At 36.5% G+C, this 17,386-nt stretch overlaps 1 protein-coding gene across 3 annotated transcripts in view; it reads left to right on the top strand.

Moving 5' to 3' along the window:
* The window catches only part of ATP2A2 (ATPase sarcoplasmic/endoplasmic reticulum Ca2+ transporting 2), a 48,427-nt gene that overhangs the window by 17,953 nt on the left and 13,088 nt on the right, over window positions 1–17,386 (top strand). For all 3 annotated transcript variants that reach the window (XR_007506651.1, XM_049804922.1, XM_049804920.1), the window contains exons 6-13: window positions 6,410–6,490; window positions 8,291–8,376; window positions 9,298–9,762; window positions 12,499–12,587; window positions 15,885–15,987; window positions 16,406–16,537; window positions 16,629–16,751; window positions 16,941–17,159. Coding sequence is in view for 2 of the 3 variants with exons in the window: in XM_049804922.1 (XP_049660879.1) it covers window positions 6,410–6,490; window positions 8,291–8,376; window positions 9,298–9,762; window positions 12,499–12,587; window positions 15,885–15,987; window positions 16,406–16,537; window positions 16,629–16,751; window positions 16,941–17,159 (1,298 nt within the window). In the remaining variant the exon portion in view is untranslated. The remainder of the gene's footprint in view (window positions 1–6,409; window positions 6,491–8,290; window positions 8,377–9,297; window positions 9,763–12,498; window positions 12,588–15,884; window positions 15,988–16,405; window positions 16,538–16,628; window positions 16,752–16,940; window positions 17,160–17,386) is intronic.

Here is a 17,386-nt window from a genome sequence, read left to right on the forward strand (position 1 = left end):
GCACTTCAGAGTTCTTACTGTTCGTTCTTCCGTTACCCAAATGCAGCCTAACTTGGAAACAGGACTTCAGCTTTGGTGTGACAGTGGTGTTGTCTACCTGATCTGGCAAAAGCTGAAGGTTAACTTAGCAGTTTGTTCTTTCTGCTATTAGATATTTTAATAGGCTGATAATAAAAAGAGTTTTCAATCTAGAAGACAGTGGTATAGATTCACTGATTAAAAGCTAAAGCTAGACAAATTGAGATTAGAAGTAAGTGCAGGCTTAGAGGCAGGGTACCTGTCCATTGATGCATCTTATTTAATGTTCTGGTGCCCTCTTCAGAGTGAATGACACTTAAAACTATGTTTTTACAGAATGAGAAGAAATAAAATAGGAATAATTAAAGTCTTATGTACTGTTTAATAACAGTATATCAATTTTTATCAATACAACCCTCAGTTCTGACCTCAAAATATTTTGTTCTCAGAAGGCTAAGCTTTTTGTCTGTCTTTTTCATTTTCATTGGTAAGACTGCACTATGTGTAAGTGTTCTGTTTGAAATTTTTTTTAGCTTCTACCTCTGACAATTCTTAGGTTAAGATAACCACACTTCTGCTTACGCTGCACTGTAAGCTCTGTGGATCTTTTCTGTCTGTCCAGAATGCAGAATAGCATATGATAAAGTTATTTAATGAATGTTTTCTAATATGTAGCATGCATCATAAATGCAAAGAATGAATGTATTCAAATGTATTGTTCTGTCATCTTGGCAGTAAAAGCAAATGCTGTTTTACTAGTATGGTTAAAACTGAATGGATCAGTGCTCTTACAATCTGTCTTGTTGGAAAATAAATCAATCTTACTGTTTTGCAGTGGAAACTCAGACTTAATGTTTCACTGTGACTCTTCAAATTTTGACAATTTGACACTCTTGGCCTTATATTAAAGTGTAGGTGGACTCAATCTTTCTGTTTTGTAGAGCTTCTGATTTTTGGTAGCATTTTATTATACCCTGTTCAGGAAGCGTTAAATACTTAAAACCTGTTACTACGGAAGAAAAATTAAGTTACTAATGGTCTAAGGAAATCAAACACAATAGGAAGACTAGATTGTGTGCATGCAAGGCAGGGAAGGGGAGCTAAGTTGATCTCATGTTACGGAAGTTTAATACAAAAAAACCAGTTGTGCTGCAACAGCCATACTTCTAAATAGAAGCAGTCTGTTCTGTAAGTTTTAACTATTACTGTTGCCCAGCAGAAACAATACTCAGTTCTGGTTGATCAAAGTATGTAGCATCCCGTATGTGTTATTTTAAGCTTATTCATTTCAATTCTTAAACTTTAAGGTGATACCCATGCTTCATGTAGGAAGTTTAAATTGCCTTACTAGTAAATATTCACACAATGGTGTGTCCTCTAATTTAGAGGATAAGAAACATATTTTTGGGCCAGAGGGGACTTGAAAATAACTAACTCTTCAAGAGGCTAAAGATCACATTAGGAAAAGTGGTTTAAATAACTGTACACATAATAATATGTAATGTTGAAACAGTTAAAGAAAATAGTTGCTAACGCTTATTCCTTTTCCCTTTTGAGGATAAAAACTCATGCATAGTGTATTTTGAATCAGAGATGTTCTAATAGTAGCGTGGTAGGTTATATCTGCTGGATTTGATAGTGTATCTACCCTAGCCTGATGAAATTAGAGCATCCTAATAAAGAAGAGAAAGACCATAGTGTCTTAAAAATGAAAATACATGGAATGTGTCAACAATGAACCTTAATCTGTTAAGACACTTAAAAGGGGGGAAACAACACAATTTTATACTTTAAAAAAATATTTTTCCTCTCCATTTGGTGTTTTATGGAAGTTGTTTTGGGGATGTTTTTACTTACTTTCAGGAACTGTTTGTGTTTCTGAATTGTTCAACCATGTACTGAAATAGTATCCCAGTTCCTCAGAACTTGCCTAAAGAAGAGTTATCAAATTGGACAACAGTGGCAGAATAGTTTAGAGCTGTACTGATAATCCTTATTACAAAAGTCCAGTTCCAACCCCAACCTGCTGATAGCACATATAGGTCAACACTAGCTTTGGTTAATGATAAACATAAATAAGGGGTTAGGTACATGTTGTGTATGAACAACCATTCTGACTTCTACAGGAAAAATTACTCTCTTACTGTGATTGCTTAGAGGAGCTTTTTGCAAACAGATCACTTTCTTTCCTAAGAAGATGAATTGTTCTTCTAGCACATTAACATATAAAAGAAGCAAAACTTTTCACTTTTTGTAATGTACCTGTCTGTAAACCTCCTCTTAGCAAGTCTTCAGTTGTGGGAGGGATCAGTCGCAGTTAAGGGAGTTGATATCTGTGTTCAAAGTATACGTTTAAAGTAGTAGTTTTGTTTTGAGGACTCTTGTGTATCATGGTGGCTTTGAGGGGATAAAGTTAATATCGCTTCCTGAGCCTGCCATCACCAACAAGGTTGATTAGAAGATCTAGAACATCATTTGAGACTTGAAAGATAAGTATGGCCCTGTTGTAGTCTAAAGTTCTTTGTTGATACCAAGATGTAGCTAAAACTATGTAACAGGGACTGAAATCCATGCAGCTTTAATAGTTTATTTTCCCTCCAGCTTCACTGTTCATAGAACATGTGCCCTATCACTTCCACCCATATTCCTGGGCTGTTTAAACCACAGGCTGATCTAGCCTGCAACATGCTAATGCATTTTGGCTGTAGAGGACTCCCAGTGAGTGTGTCAAATGATATTCTGACAGAATTCTGAAGTTAAATGTTTAGTAGTATTGCTGTCTTGGAATTAAAGACTTTTGTTCATAAGGAAGCCCCTTTGTGGGGAACTGCAGTCATTTCTGCAAGTGCGCACCTGTTTTGCTTGATGTACTCAGTTCATAAGTAGGGTTGTACTATGCTTAAAATCAAACATATATGTAAATGACTGTACATAATAGAGTGGAAATTGACCTATAATATTGCCACAATGCTGGGAGGAGTAGGATAAAATGTGGGGAGCTTTGAACTTGAGAAGAAAAGCTAGAGTGTTGGGTATAATCAGTGGGGATCTTGGCCAGATAACATTGCTAATTATAGGTAGCTGAAGAACCCACTATTTTCAGATATTAAATTGTCTGTATCTTTAGTGAAAGCATATGGCTTGTTTAAAATGATTGACATAAACTTCAAATTCGTACTGCAACTAAATGCCACTCCAGCTTCTATCAAAAAGTGGAAACTAAATTGTCTGCCTCAGTATATACTCATCCACAGTTAAATAAAATGGATTATTTTTTTTTTTACCCCCATATGGGGGCCAGGTTGTTTTTAAAATAGATTCCTTTATTATGTGCTGAAGTTCAGTATTAAAATTCTAAAATATTATCTTTTGCGTGAATAAAAGGATTCTATGAATAAAGCTGTAATGATTTGAACCAAATCCTGCTCTTGCTCTTCCCAGAAGCAGTCAATTTTACAGTTAGAGGGCTGTTTTAATCAGTAGTTAAGTACTTCTCTAAACTGTGCTTTAAGAACATGTATCTGAGCAGTTTTGAAAGCAGCTTATTTTATTTCTTCAGAGCTGTTGTAGAAATCAGGTGAGTATTTGGGATTAAAAACTTTGGTTAAAATAATGATTGAACACACTTCTGCAACTGACTTGCTGTTTTAGATGTATAACTGTGGGATTATATTCATTTAGACTGTAGCAGCTCTGTACTGAGCAATGCAAATGCATGCTCACCTTCTAATTTCTTGTATTTCAAGCCTTGGGTAGTGGGTTCTGTGGACTGAAATGTAATTGAATTTAAAAGGCCCTCCCCAAAACCCCCAATTTCTTTCCAGTGTTAAAGTGTATGGAAAAAACCTGCTACTTGCAGATGCAATCTGCACTAGACTGCTCACTGAAAATTTCCTGTGGGTTCCTATCTGTCATAGGATGTTTTCCTACCTATATTCAGTTTCAGTTATGATCATGAAAGTATATTCAAGACTATAAGTGACTTAATGTCATAGCTGTTATTTTGCAAAGAGCTGTTTAAAATAGTTCTGTAATTGACCCTGATGTACAGCTTTCCTTGCTATTGGAAATGCCTTGAATATTTTGCTACAGCCTTCTCAAACTGAGATGGTGAGTGAATAATGTGTCTTATCTTAAATTGTTGAGATAAACTTAAAGCTGCAGTATCATAATAAATTTAACACTTCAGTTCTGGTGATTCAGGCAATTGATAGTAGTAGTTCTTATGGGAATACTGATGTTTGAATATCAATAGTCTGCTAGAGCAGGGGTCCCTCCTAGTACTTCAGGTGTTGTGAATATTGTGTTTGAATTTGAACAACTTGGAGCTGTTCATAAGTAGGTTGGAAAATTACTTGTACAATTTGCCATATGTTCTGTCCAGTTACTTGAATCTGTTAAGACTATATTTTTAACAGCTGCTTCTTTGTGTTATGGAGTGATTAAGTCTTTAACAGCGTTGTCAAATGTGGTAATGTATTTGAGTTGGCTGTAGTTTTCCAGCTGCTTTAAGTACTTTGAAAATGTTTATGCGGATTGACAGGCGTTATACCACATCGCACTGAGGTATTAGCCTGTTGTTCAGTGATATCTGAAAACCAGCTGCTACTATATGTCTGCATACAAACCTCCTCATGACATCAGGAGAGCATATTGAATAGTTTTGCCATTTTTGGCCTAGGTCACGGTTTGTCTAATGCTATTTTCTCTTGCTGCTCAAGGGCACTGTGGCTTAAATTAGTTTTCACATGCTATAATACAAAAAGGGAATTTGTGGCTATTTATTGGATCCCTTCATATACATATGCTTACAAAAACACGTGTCTAAGTCTCCAAGCAAAACTAAGCAATCTTTTGCTGATTTTACTGGTTGGGGTTTCCTTGACCTTACAAAAAGTGACGTGGTGCAAGTTTACTTAACATTTGAAGTAGCACTTAATTCTCTTTTCTTCAGCATTTTGTTCCACAGTTTTCCTGTGTGAGTGGTTTTATGTTCTAAGGCTGTAACACCACTGCAGAGTTTTTCGTGGTATTATTTGTTAATGTGCATTATTGCTGTTAGTTGCATAAGCAGTTCCTGCAGGAATTGCAGCTTGTTTAACTTTACTGCAGGGACACAGTCCATTTAGGGAGAAGACCAGCTCTTTTTAGCTAGTTATTCTCCCTTCTTTGTTTCTTTGCATTATTTTATAATAAAAAGGAAGTTGACAGTTGAGTACTCACAGTGCTAAATTATGTTAGGATTGTTTGATTATATGCATTCCTTGGTAATATTGACACGCAGAATGTAGACACACACACACACACACACACACACACACCCCCCCATGAGTCAGAAACGTGACTCTGATTAATATGCTTTAGCCAGTTAATTTGCTTGCAGCCATTTATTTGCAGTAGTCACAAAATGGTGGAGCTTTACTTCTTTTCTTAAAAACCAGGAAAAGCTAGATAAGAGAAAGTAAGAAGGTGGAAGAATTAATTCAGGGATGGTAGAGATGGTGGAGCTAAACTGGCCACACAGCTCTGGCAACTGACTTCATTATTCTCTGCCATCTGCTGCCTTGGTGTCTCAGACACTGGCCTAGTGGAGATTTTTTGGTTTGTGGGTTGGTTGGTTGGGTTTTTTCCCTCCAGTGTTGTCTTCTGCAAAGTAGAAATACAGATGACAAGATAAATGTAGCATAGAGTTTTGTGAAAACTTTAAATGGGATAAGGATTGTGATATATTTAATAGAGTAGCATTACTGAAAAATAAAGCTAGTTTATGATCTGAAATTAACTTCCAACTCTGAAACACCTGGCAGTATTCAAAGCATAACATTAAAAGAGCAGATTTGCAGAAGCATGTTATTCTCACAATTGGTGCCAAAGAAAAGGAAAATACAACTTCTTTTAGTTTTTAAATAAATAAATGTGGATAATACTCTGATATTTGGAGAGCAGAGGACTGACTTTAGGCACAGAGAAAACAACTAGAAGACTTTCCAGGAGCAGTCATTCTGAAGAGGAAACTTGATTCACCTTAGGCTATGGGTTTTGCTTGTTTATAAGTACATGTTCTGAAATTGATTTTTCTCTTGAGAATATTTTCTCTTTGCTCTCAAGTGGTAGTCACATGATTAGAAAATCCGGTGATTTGCAACTTCTTTCTTTGAGGTTAGGTAGGGGTAGGGATCCTGAAGGCAAATCTAAATTGCTGAAGTATATCAGATAGTCAGAAAACTGGAATATTGCAAACCACAAAAGCAGTGATAAGCTGTTAATAACTGTTCAGATGACTTAAGGTTACTGGAAAATCATTTTCCTGGCTGATAGAGGTAATAGTACGCTTGGTTAGAAATCTCTCAAATAGCAAAATTCTAATTTTGTCTTGTTCATTTCTTTGTAGTTGGAGACAAGGTTCCTGCTGATATAAGAATTACTTCTATCAAATCTACAACTCTAAGGGTAGACCAGTCAATTCTCACAGGTATAATTTCTGTGAATTTTGGATAATTATGTGCATAATTGAAAGTGCCATTTCACTGTTTGTTTAGAATAATCCATTAGAAAGAAGCCTGTAGCTATTCAAGCCTTATGTTGCATTCAAGTGCAGTAAATTTCTGATCTAGTAACTTAACTCTTAGAGTGGCTGAATGTGTTACTTCATCATTATTGGCTTTACATCTTCACTTTAGTGGGACAAACATTCTTAGTGAGACTAGTAATGCCTTTTTGGTTTGTCTTTTCCGCCGCCCTGAGACACACAGTAGTAACTTGTGGGAGACTAAAATAAAAAATGAAGAATTTCTATTCTAGTTTATGCAACCTTCTAGGTTGGAACATCTTGTTACTGCTCAAATATGAAAGTATGGAAGTCTTACTAAATGTCTTCTGTAACAGTTACCAATTTTCTCTCACAAGAGAGTAACTTTTTTGAAATACAGGCAGCTTTTAAACTGCTGTTACTAAAGACTCAGCACACTAAAGCCTTATTTGCTGAAATTCTCTGCATGCACATTCATGTTTTCTGGTACCGTCTCTCAAGTGCAGGACCTATATTTAGAGCACTTTTCAGATTTGTTGAAAACAAAATAAAGTAGCAGTACTTCTGAATATAGGAAAGAAGCTAGGAATCAACCAAGCATGCTATAATATTTTTCTCTCAGCTGGAACATGAAGATCTGTCTGCCTGTTTTGGTAGCATAAATTAATGTTAACTAGTCCTGAATTTTAAAACAGTAAAGTATTTGTAAGAAACCTATTTTTGATCCTCAAATCTGTCTTGAAACAGACCCCAAAGTTTCACAGTACAGATCCTGAATAGCACAGAACTGATCAAGCTTACTTATGTTTAGCATAAGAAAATGTAGGCACTCCATGTTTGTCAAACTATCAGAACTGAAATAAGTAGAAGAAATCCACCAAAAGCCTACATAAAGGGAATAATTCCTTGTCTTTAACAGAATTATTTTTTAAAGAAAATCTTTTCTGTTTTCAGCCTATTTTAAATTGATGCTTGAGTCTCTCCTAAGCAATAAATTAGGACTGAAGTCTAAGATGCTACTTAACAAAGCTTTTATAAGTAGGAAGCTTTGGCTCTCCTGAGCTTACAAAAAGTAGTGTGCTCTTGACTTCAGTCACTGAGTTACCACCTTGTGAAATCTGATGTAATTAACATCTGTTTTTATAGAAAAGAAAAGTTTCTATACCTGTGTGAGATGTTTATAGAAATTGATATATTTAAGGTCTTTATGGAAGAGTTCTCTGAAGACTTCCAACTAAAGGAGTTAACTAACAGATGCCTGCATGACACTTGAAAAAAAATAATTCTGCCAGTAAAACTGATGTACACCATCACAGATGTATAACTGTGGTAACATCTAATTATTTAAATGAGAACATACCTCTTACAGTGCATAGACAATAGAAATGCTCGTTTCTGCATAAGAAGCATACAAAACATCTAATTCATGCAGTAGATCTTCCTACATTAAAAGGAGGAGTGGAGTACCAGCTGCTTACTTTTCTTATTCCTTCAAAGATGTGTATGCTGACTATGTAAAATGTTTACTTAAATCCTTTCCTGTTTTCATTAAAAGCCAGCCATTCAGTCTTTTTGGTCAGCTGAAATACTTCCTGTTTCACTTAAACAATTAAATAAAATAATTTGAGAAAAGAAGTTTGACATCTTAAAAAATTTTAGGACTGAGGATTATAACTTTTTGATTCCCTACAGGACTCAAGATGATACATGTATAATCTCTTAAGACTACTGTCTTTATTTTAGGTGAATCTGTGTCAGTTATTAAGCACACTGACCCTGTGCCTGATCCTCGTGCTGTAAACCAAGACAAGAAGAACATGCTTTTTTCTGTAAGTTATTTGTTCTGAAATTTTCAAAACTCTTAGAATACTGAAGCTGATAAACAAATGTGCAGAACTTCAGGACTTCACCTAAAAGCTGTATGACTTCTTTGCTGTATTCTCTATATGCATCTGTATGCATGTCTCCATATACATCGAACTGGAAGATTTCAAAATTAGAAGTAACTTTTAATAAAAGCTGTCTTCAGGCAAGATGCTTGTTGAAACCAGTTTATATGAGGAAACTGATTTTTGTCCTTCACAAGAAAGTCTTGAAGGGTGGAACACATGCACTTTTAAAGTACTTCTATACTACTTTTCTAAAGTAATAGTTCTAAAGACTGATAAGAATGCCCACACAAATTGTGATATTGTGTTGCTAAAATTGAGAACTAGCTTTCTATATGAGAATGAAACATTTTATTAAAAATTGTTTAAAGGAAGCATTGAATGCCTTTCAGATAACAAAAATAACAATTCTCTTTATTGTTGGTACGCTCCTTGTAGAAAATCTTGTCCTTTTCCATGTTAAGTATGTTCACACAGGAAGCCCCAGAGAACACATCTGTTACTCATAGTAAATAGCATTAAGTCTTGCAAAATACAGTCCTAATTAAAAAAAAAAGGAAAAACACACTTGAGATTCCAATTGAAATACATACTGCTTACTCAGCAGCTGGGTTTGACTATGCTGCTTATAATAGATAATATTGATTCATTTTGAGCCCATTCTGTGAGCAGAAATTCTACACTTATTCCCTTACAGATACTGGGGCAATGTCATTCTCTTCCTCTTTACTTTTTTCTATGTCCTAGCTGAAACACAGTCTGGACTTGTATAAGGGTTTTGGTTCTGGGGGTTTTTGTTTTCTTCATCAAAACCTGTTTATAGACTGACAAGTTCTCTTACCTTTTCTTTATTTACATTAGGGTACTAATATTGCTGCTGGTAAAGCTATGGGAGTGGTTATTGCAACAGGAGTAAACACTGAAATTGGCAAAATTCGTGATGAGATGGTGGCTACCGAACAAGAGAGAACCCCACTCCAACAGAAACTGGATGAGTTTGGAGAGCAGCTGTCTAAAGTCATCTCACTTATCTGCATCGCTGTTTGGATAATAAATATTGGTCACTTCAATGATCCAGTTCATGGTGGCTCCTGGATTCGAGGTGCTATCTATTACTTCAAAATTGCTGTTGCTCTTGCTGTTGCTGCTATTCCTGAGGGTCTGCCTGCTGTCATTACCACCTGCTTGGCTCTTGGAACCCGGAGAATGGCCAAGAAGAACGCTATTGTTAGAAGTCTTCCCTCTGTGGAAACCTTGGGTTGCACCTCAGTTATTTGTTCTGACAAGACTGGTACACTGACCACGAATCAGATGTCAGTCTGCAGGGTATGTTGAACTAACTTCTTCTGTTTTTCTTTTTCTCTTCAGCCACTCTGAATAGTCAGCATTGCTTGAATTCTTTTGATGGCAAGTCTTTTGGTTCTCATATCATCAAAATCTTGCTTTATTTTCCTAAGATAAGCTTCCACTTTTAATTCATTTTTCCACTGTGTAGTGTTTAAGCCTTTTATCTCTTCCCTTATTTAGTCATGGCCAAAAATAGCTGTACCCACATTTGATGGAAGAGAAAGTTGTTTGCAAGCAGCTTTCCATTGATTTGTCTGTAAGCCATTCAGTCTACTGATAATTATTTAGTATGATTCCTACCTTTCTGAAACAGGATAATAGTTACACTGTAGAAACAGGATGTGTGCGAGTGTAAAACACTTGCCTCTTTAATTTAGCAAGTTGACAACGGTGGAGAAACGTAGCAATGAGAAAAAGGTAGAAGATCTGTTACAGTAACTTGCATAGTCTAAGGTGTTTTCACTACTGAGTGGTTCTACCTTTATTTGGTTATCTTATCTTCAGTAGCTCTTACTGCTCTGATGTAGATCACTAGTGTTTTTAATGTGCAATGTTGCATGACTGGCAACTTGCAAGTGTGGTTGACCCTGTCATCAGGGTCATCTTCAATGTATGGCATATTTTTTAGGTAAGCATAAGTTATGTGCCCCTCTTCCCTTACCCGAGTATTCTTTCTGGTGTTGATTAATTTGGGACTTCTATAGCTAGTTACTTAACATAATGCTTGTTCAGTTGCCAGTTCTCTGTGCTTCCCATATACTTGATACTCTGTGTAGGAATTTTATGGATAAAACAAGTTCTTCCCTCTAATAATTGTAGACGTTCAGTGGCATAGGAGCTCTATGACATCAAATGTTCAAAGTCATTACACTGGGTTAGAATTCCAAATGTGTAACTGTTGAGCACTGCACACCAGTGGCAAAAGTTTGTAAGCCTTAAGCGCTTTATTCTCATGTGATTGATGGCTTTTTCTTTCTAACTGGTGGTTGACTTGTTCTACTTCCTTAGGTATTGTAGTATTTATACCCAAGAGACACAAAGCAGCTGCTCATCAGTATTCCAGAGGAGGTTACTTGCAGTAGAGTTGCATAACTGCCCTAGTCTTTGCAGGGATTTTTCATCATGCAGATGCAAAAAGCAGAAGACTTCCTGGTTAACTCATCATTTAAGTTGTTTATTTAAAAGCTCAAAATGCTCTACTCCTTGTATTTAGAGGGCTAAATGTTTTATATCTTGTACAGTACAGCTTCCTTGGTTCCTTGTTAACCTCTGACAGCTACAGAATAACCTTAATTGCAAGATTTTGCAAAGTGTAGCAAAATCCTAATACCTGTAAACAATATGCTTATTCTTGGTTTTACTCTGAGAGATTGCTTAGCTTTCTAAGAAGACTGGTTTACAACAGTAATTCCACTTGGAGTTTTAGTTCTCGTGTTAAGTAGTAACTCCCAAGTGTCCAAAGGAACCCTATACTAAAATGTTTCAACCAGAAATGATACTGCTTTAGGAGGAGACTTGAAGGATTGTTTTAATGTCTTCCTGTGCTATCTCCCTCTGAGAATGAACTTACTCTGCTTTGTGGGCTTTTAATTTATCAGCTTGTCTAGCTTTTTGATTTTTAAAATCACTCTGAGGATTATAGGGTCTCCAGATGTTGATGCAGATCAGTTACAGAACACCTAATTATTAGGCTGTATTTTGTGAAGATGCTTGCCTAAAACATAAGGCAGCACAGTGAGGGGAAAGTAAGACATTGCTAAAATGTGGTATGGCAAAATGGCTTATACTAACTAATGGGTAAGAAGTTCCATTAAGATATACTATCAATTAGTGAGAAATTCTTTTCTTCGCTACTACCACTTTAGCAAGTCACAATAAGAGTATGACAGCTTCAGGCACTGTGGGATTTTTTTATCTCTGTCTTCCCAGATGTGGTTCTGCCTGCAGCTCTTCTAGAAAGGAAACAAACAAAGGAAAGACAGATGCAGGTGTCTTATGGGATACAACTGCGTCCTTCAAATTGATGTCTTTATTTGCAAGTAACATTTCAGCCCGTGCTAGAAGGGAACTTGAGCTGTCTGAATGTTTTTCAAGCTACCTCGTGCTACTGGATGGCAAAGTGGCTTATAGCTAGAAAACGAGGACAGGAAGCAGTTTCACTTAGTGGCTGGTATTAAGGGAAACTGGCTATAGTCTGACTCTTGCCTAAAACCTCACCTCTTAGATCTAGAAGCTTCTTCTGTTTGTGGATGCTTTTGTTTTTACTTTGGCAAGAATTGTCAGTTTCCAAGCTGCCCCTGTGCTGCTTTTGATTGGAACTGCTGTTTCAACCTTGTACACGAGAATTAATTTACAATTCTGAAGCCTGGGAAGATCTTGGGTATAGTCAGGATTGTCAAGCGGATGTCTGAGTGGTCTTCACAGATGAAGTTAAGCATACATAGTTCATGTGTTTTTCAACTCTGATGTAGTTGTGGCACAATTTAGTTTTCAAATGAGATCTGTTAAGCAGAAGTGCTTTTTTCTGTACTTCTAGCTTCAGTATAGGGAGCTGTTCAAACATACGGGATCGAAGTGCAGAGTATTGTATCTGGTTTTGCCTAGTTTGTTTATTCAACCTGAACTTGCCTCTTGTACCTGCTTGCTTCAGGCCTGTTTAAATCTTTCGCATTAATTATTGTTCAAAGATAGTAATGCTTCTAACTCTAATTTCAGATGTTTGTCCTGGACAGAGTAGAAGGAGATAGCTGTTCTCTGAATGAATTTACTGTAACTGGTTCAACCTATGCTCCCATGGGAGAAGTGTAAGTGTTCTGTTGAAGTTAAATATTTGTCTGTTTATGCATTGATTATTACTTTAGGTTTGAAAAGTGATGCATGTAGTAATATACAATAGTGGTTGTTAATAAATGAAAGCTCAACCAGTGAGAATGCACACTGAAGGACTAGGGGGGGAAGTAATTAACAGTAAAAGGAAGTTAAATTCTAGAAAAGTAAACTTTCATGAAACTTAATATAGTCTCCAATATTGCAATGTTCCTTTTGATAATCAAAAAATAAATTAGGGGTAAGTTGAGAGGATTTATTTAACTGAAATCTTACTGGACTGAGATTAGCTATCCCAGCGCTTCAAACTGAGGTTTACTTTTGTATTTGAAACAAACTGCATAAATCTGCACAGGTAAGCCTCTGTTCATCTGTGAACACAATGTTTCCAAGTCCCCTGCCTCAGAAGTTAGGAGTTTTTTTCCTAAAGCATCTTATGAATGTGTTGGAGTTAATTCTTAAATTCTTATACTGTAAATTCCTGTCCCCTACCCTCAGTAGTTTATTGGACTCGGTGCATCTGTACTTGAATAGATGTGTGTTTTGTCTCAGCCTTTGGTATTTGAGCTGGTGTTAAACCCACTCCCTTAGGAAAGGAATTACACATTTGGTTTACTTTTTCAGTTGTGAGTCTCTTCTAGTAGGATAGGTGGTTCATCCTGACAACTTCAGGAATTTTTAGGGCTCTGCTTCTAGAAGGAGAGCTGCTTCTTACTGGATTGTTACAGCTCCTTTTACTTGGCCAGTCTTTCAGGTGTTTTTAATCTTATTGCTTCAGTATTACTTGCAGAAAAGAATTCTACTATGTATGAAGTACAATTGAGATTCAATTATTGTAAACATTTCAGCCTTGTGGAGCTTCACATGCATGTCTCTGACTCCATGCAATCTTCACCGATCTCAGTAGTAATTATCTCTGTTTAATTTTCATACCAGTCAAGACCATGGTGTTCTCAGCAGCTTGAAGTCTTAATTCCCCAATTCTCTTTTGTTTCAAAGCTAATTGTTGTCAAAAGCTTATGCTTTTGTTTCAGGAGATGGCAAGGTGACATTCTAGATCTTGTAAAGCATCTAGCTGTTATAGTTTAGCTGATCTCACAAGAGCTCTAGATAAAATAATAAAACATAGTGTGGTGACAGATGTCGAGTATAATAAGACAGTCATCAATGTATGTTAATGTTCTGGTTTTACTTGCTGAAATTGGGGAAATGTGAACAAGCATGTTAATCGCACTGCATTCACGTACTTAAAGAACTTTCTGTGAAAGGGAAATTACGATAGAAAGGCTGTTATTGGAGCATAAGGAAACAAATAGCTAAATTCTCAAACCTTGAGGGCTGATTTATTTCTGCATTTTAAATGAGTGGCTTTGTAAGGATTTTAAGTAAGGTGACTGACTTCACCTTGGATTGCAGACTGTCGCTGAGAACAGTTTTATGGGGTCCTCAGGAGGCAGTCTAGTCCATTGCACTACCCAAAGCAGGACCTGCTCTAGATATGAACCATTCATGACAGATGTTTCTTTGTTGTACTTAACTTTGGATACTGTTGTCTTCCACAGCTGTATAGGCAGACTACTGTATTTCATAACCATTAAGCATTTTTGCAATAAATCAAAAATTTTTCACTTACTCTTAAATTATTTGATACATAACTTTCCTTAAGATGCATTCAGAATATAAAATTACAAATATTTCTTACTGAAAAACTAAAATGTCATACTGACTGATTTCCCAGGGATGTTAAGAGATTGTTGAACAGTTTGGAGTAGTTTTGTCAGGTCTCAGCACATGCAGTGTGCATGCTTACTTGCAAACTGAGAGCATAAAACTTAACAATAATTGAGAACTGCAGCAAAAGCTAGCAGATTGCATTTGACCTTCAGATGAGTTCATCTTTAGCTAATTGGAAAGCCTGAAGTTTCAAGAAAAAAACCAACTTTATCCAGAACTGACCCCAGCAACTTAGACTCCATGTGCACTTGCCATTCTTCAGAAATTGTTAAGGAGCACACAGACAAGAGGGGAAAAAAAACAACCAAACAGAACAAACCTGGTATAACAAGTTATGGATATTCAAATATGTTGATTTCCTTCAAGTTCAGAACAGGTGATAACAGAAAGCATTAGCTGTGATAGATGAGGTGACAAGCTGAGAGCTGCTGGGATGTTTAAGGAGTTGAGAGTTTAAAGCCACTGCTTATGGCTGTAGAATTATATGCAAAATGAAACTTTAAAAGCATACTTGTTTTCTTAATATGCATTTTGTTCACATGCTGTGTTACACAACACTGGAATTTGTTTGCGGTACTACAAGAGACTGAACAAAAGCTTACATAATCAGACATGTCATAGTCTATGTTACGAATTCTTATGGAGTAGTGATCCATGTCTTTCTACCACCAGATCTTTTTTCCCTCCTTGAGAGCTTTAATGAAAGATGTTGTATATGAGTTATGTGTTGCTAGTTTTGGTGGGGGGGAAATAACAGTATTGAACACTGTCTTGCTTTTTTTATGCTTACTCTAGAAGTATGCTAATGTTCCAGAAAATGAATTCATTTATTATCTATTTCCAAATGTGAAAGCAAAGAAGGTGCTTCTTTTTTGTGATATCTAAATGGTGCATTACTTGAGGAAAATGTACCTTCCTTCTTTCTAGAGACTTCAAATATTCATCATTAAGTGTATAAGACTACTAGAAAAAAGTGTTTCTTTTCTAGTGGAATTCATATTGTGAAATGACTTAGCTTTTCATTGGTTTAGGAGGTTCACATATGGTACAGATTAATTTTTAAGAAATTAAGGAAGCCAAATCTGCTTTTATGCTTGACCAGTGCATGCATTTCATGCATGGCAGTAAATTTGCAGAATGTGCAGTAAGGTTAAGGAAGCTAAACTCCTAAGGTATCCAGCAACATGCCTTTCCTACTTGGAACTCCCCTCCAAGTCCTGCACATACTCTAACACTGCTTTCATCTGCCTCTTCACTGAGCTCTTCACTTCTCTTCTACGTTGCTATGTGATTGGCACTGGAGGAAATAAGGTTTTGTAATTCATTGACAATCGTGTCATTCTGTTCATGACTGATCTAAATTTCAGAACTGACCTTTATCAAACCTCTTCTCAACAATTTCTGGTTCTGTAGTTCCAAGTCCATAGCTAACAAGCATTGTATTATATGGAAATACAGTAAAGGGATTAAAGAAGGTGAAAAGGTGAGATGCTAATACTAAATAACTAACTTAAATCTCCCCCTTTTCTTTCCTTGGAAAGGCATAAAGATGACAAACTTATTAAATGTAGCCAGTATGACGGCCTTGTGGAACTTGCAACGATCTGCGCGCTCTGTAATGATTCCTCTTTGGATTACAATGAAGTAAGTACATATACTAGAACAGAGCAGAGTGTGAGAATGAGGATGTTTGTTCTGATCTGTCTATGGTAATTCCTTTCAGTGGTAAATACCCTTCTAAGTCAAGGTGCAAGTGTATTTAGGTCCTCTTAAGTATTAATTCTGGGGGTGACTTGTTTGTTGAACACTGAGAAAACTAAAGCCGAGCAGCAAGTGTAATCTGGAACTTGGAGATCTCCTGGTGTGTAGCATGCACTGCTACTTTCTTGCTTTGCCTCGCCTTCTTAAGGTTGCTGCCTCTCATAATGACTTAAATGCTTGATGATATGATAAAGTGCTGACATCCTTCTCTGCTCTGCAAAGCTGCTTTTTAAAAATAGGTTTGCTTGTTTCGTAAGCCGTAGTAAGTCTTGTGTTTTTGTTTGCTTTGTGTTAACTAAAGGCTAAGGGAGTATATGAAAAAGTCGGTGAAGCCACAGAAACGGCACTTACCTGTCTGGTTGAAAAGATGAATGTATTTGACACAGACTTGAAAGGACTTTCTAGAATTGAACGTGCAAATGCTTGCAACTCGGTCAGTACTCTTTTACCTGGAATTCATTGGGGAGTGAGTTTTGTAGTATGTATTATTTAAATGCGGTTTTGTACTATTGTTTTTTTACAAGGTGATAAAACAACTCATGAAGAAAGAATTCACTCTGGAATTCTCAAGAGACAGGAAGTCTATGTCTGTCTATTGTACACCAAACAAACCAAGCCGCACATCCATGAGTAAGATGTTTGTTAAGGTCAGTTCCTCCCTTGAGAAAGTGTAGCTGTGGAACAGCTGTAAAGGTAGCACAACACTGAAAAACTATGGCTCAACTAACTGCAGCTTGAAGTTGAAGGAAGGACTTTGTAATTTGATCAAATGTTGTAATGCAAAGGGTTTTATTAAGCTAAACTATGTTTGGGGTTGGTTTTTTTTGCCTCTGCAGGGTGCTCCTGAAGGTGTAATTGACAGATGTACACATGTCCGTGTTGGAAATGCTAAAATACCATTAACCTCAGGAATTAAACAGAAAATAATGTCTGTCATTAGAGAATGGGGAACTGGTAGAGATACACTGCGCTGCTTGGCTTTGGCGACCCATGACAATCCACCCAGAAAAGAGGAAATGAATCTTGAGGACTCCTCAAATTTCATTAACTATGAGGTAAGTTTAGTAAAATATCCTTTTAATGCTTCTTTCTCTCCCAGACTGGAGAATGGTGACTCCTTATGTTTGATTATTTCTTGAGGAAGTTATGTCTGAAAACTTGTTCTTCCTGGGTGTTTTTGATGTCAGATGCAATAGTTAGCCATGTGTGTGGAGGGAATGTTCAGTTTAAGAAGAGACTGTTTGTGTCTTTGAAGAAACTGTGTTCTTGATGGCTGGTATAG

Source organism: Accipiter gentilis, chromosome 7, assembly GCF_929443795.1.
Source record: "Accipiter gentilis chromosome 7, bAccGen1.1, whole genome shotgun sequence".
In the NCBI taxonomy this organism is placed as follows: Eukaryota; Metazoa; Chordata; class Aves; order Accipitriformes; family Accipitridae; genus Astur; species Astur gentilis.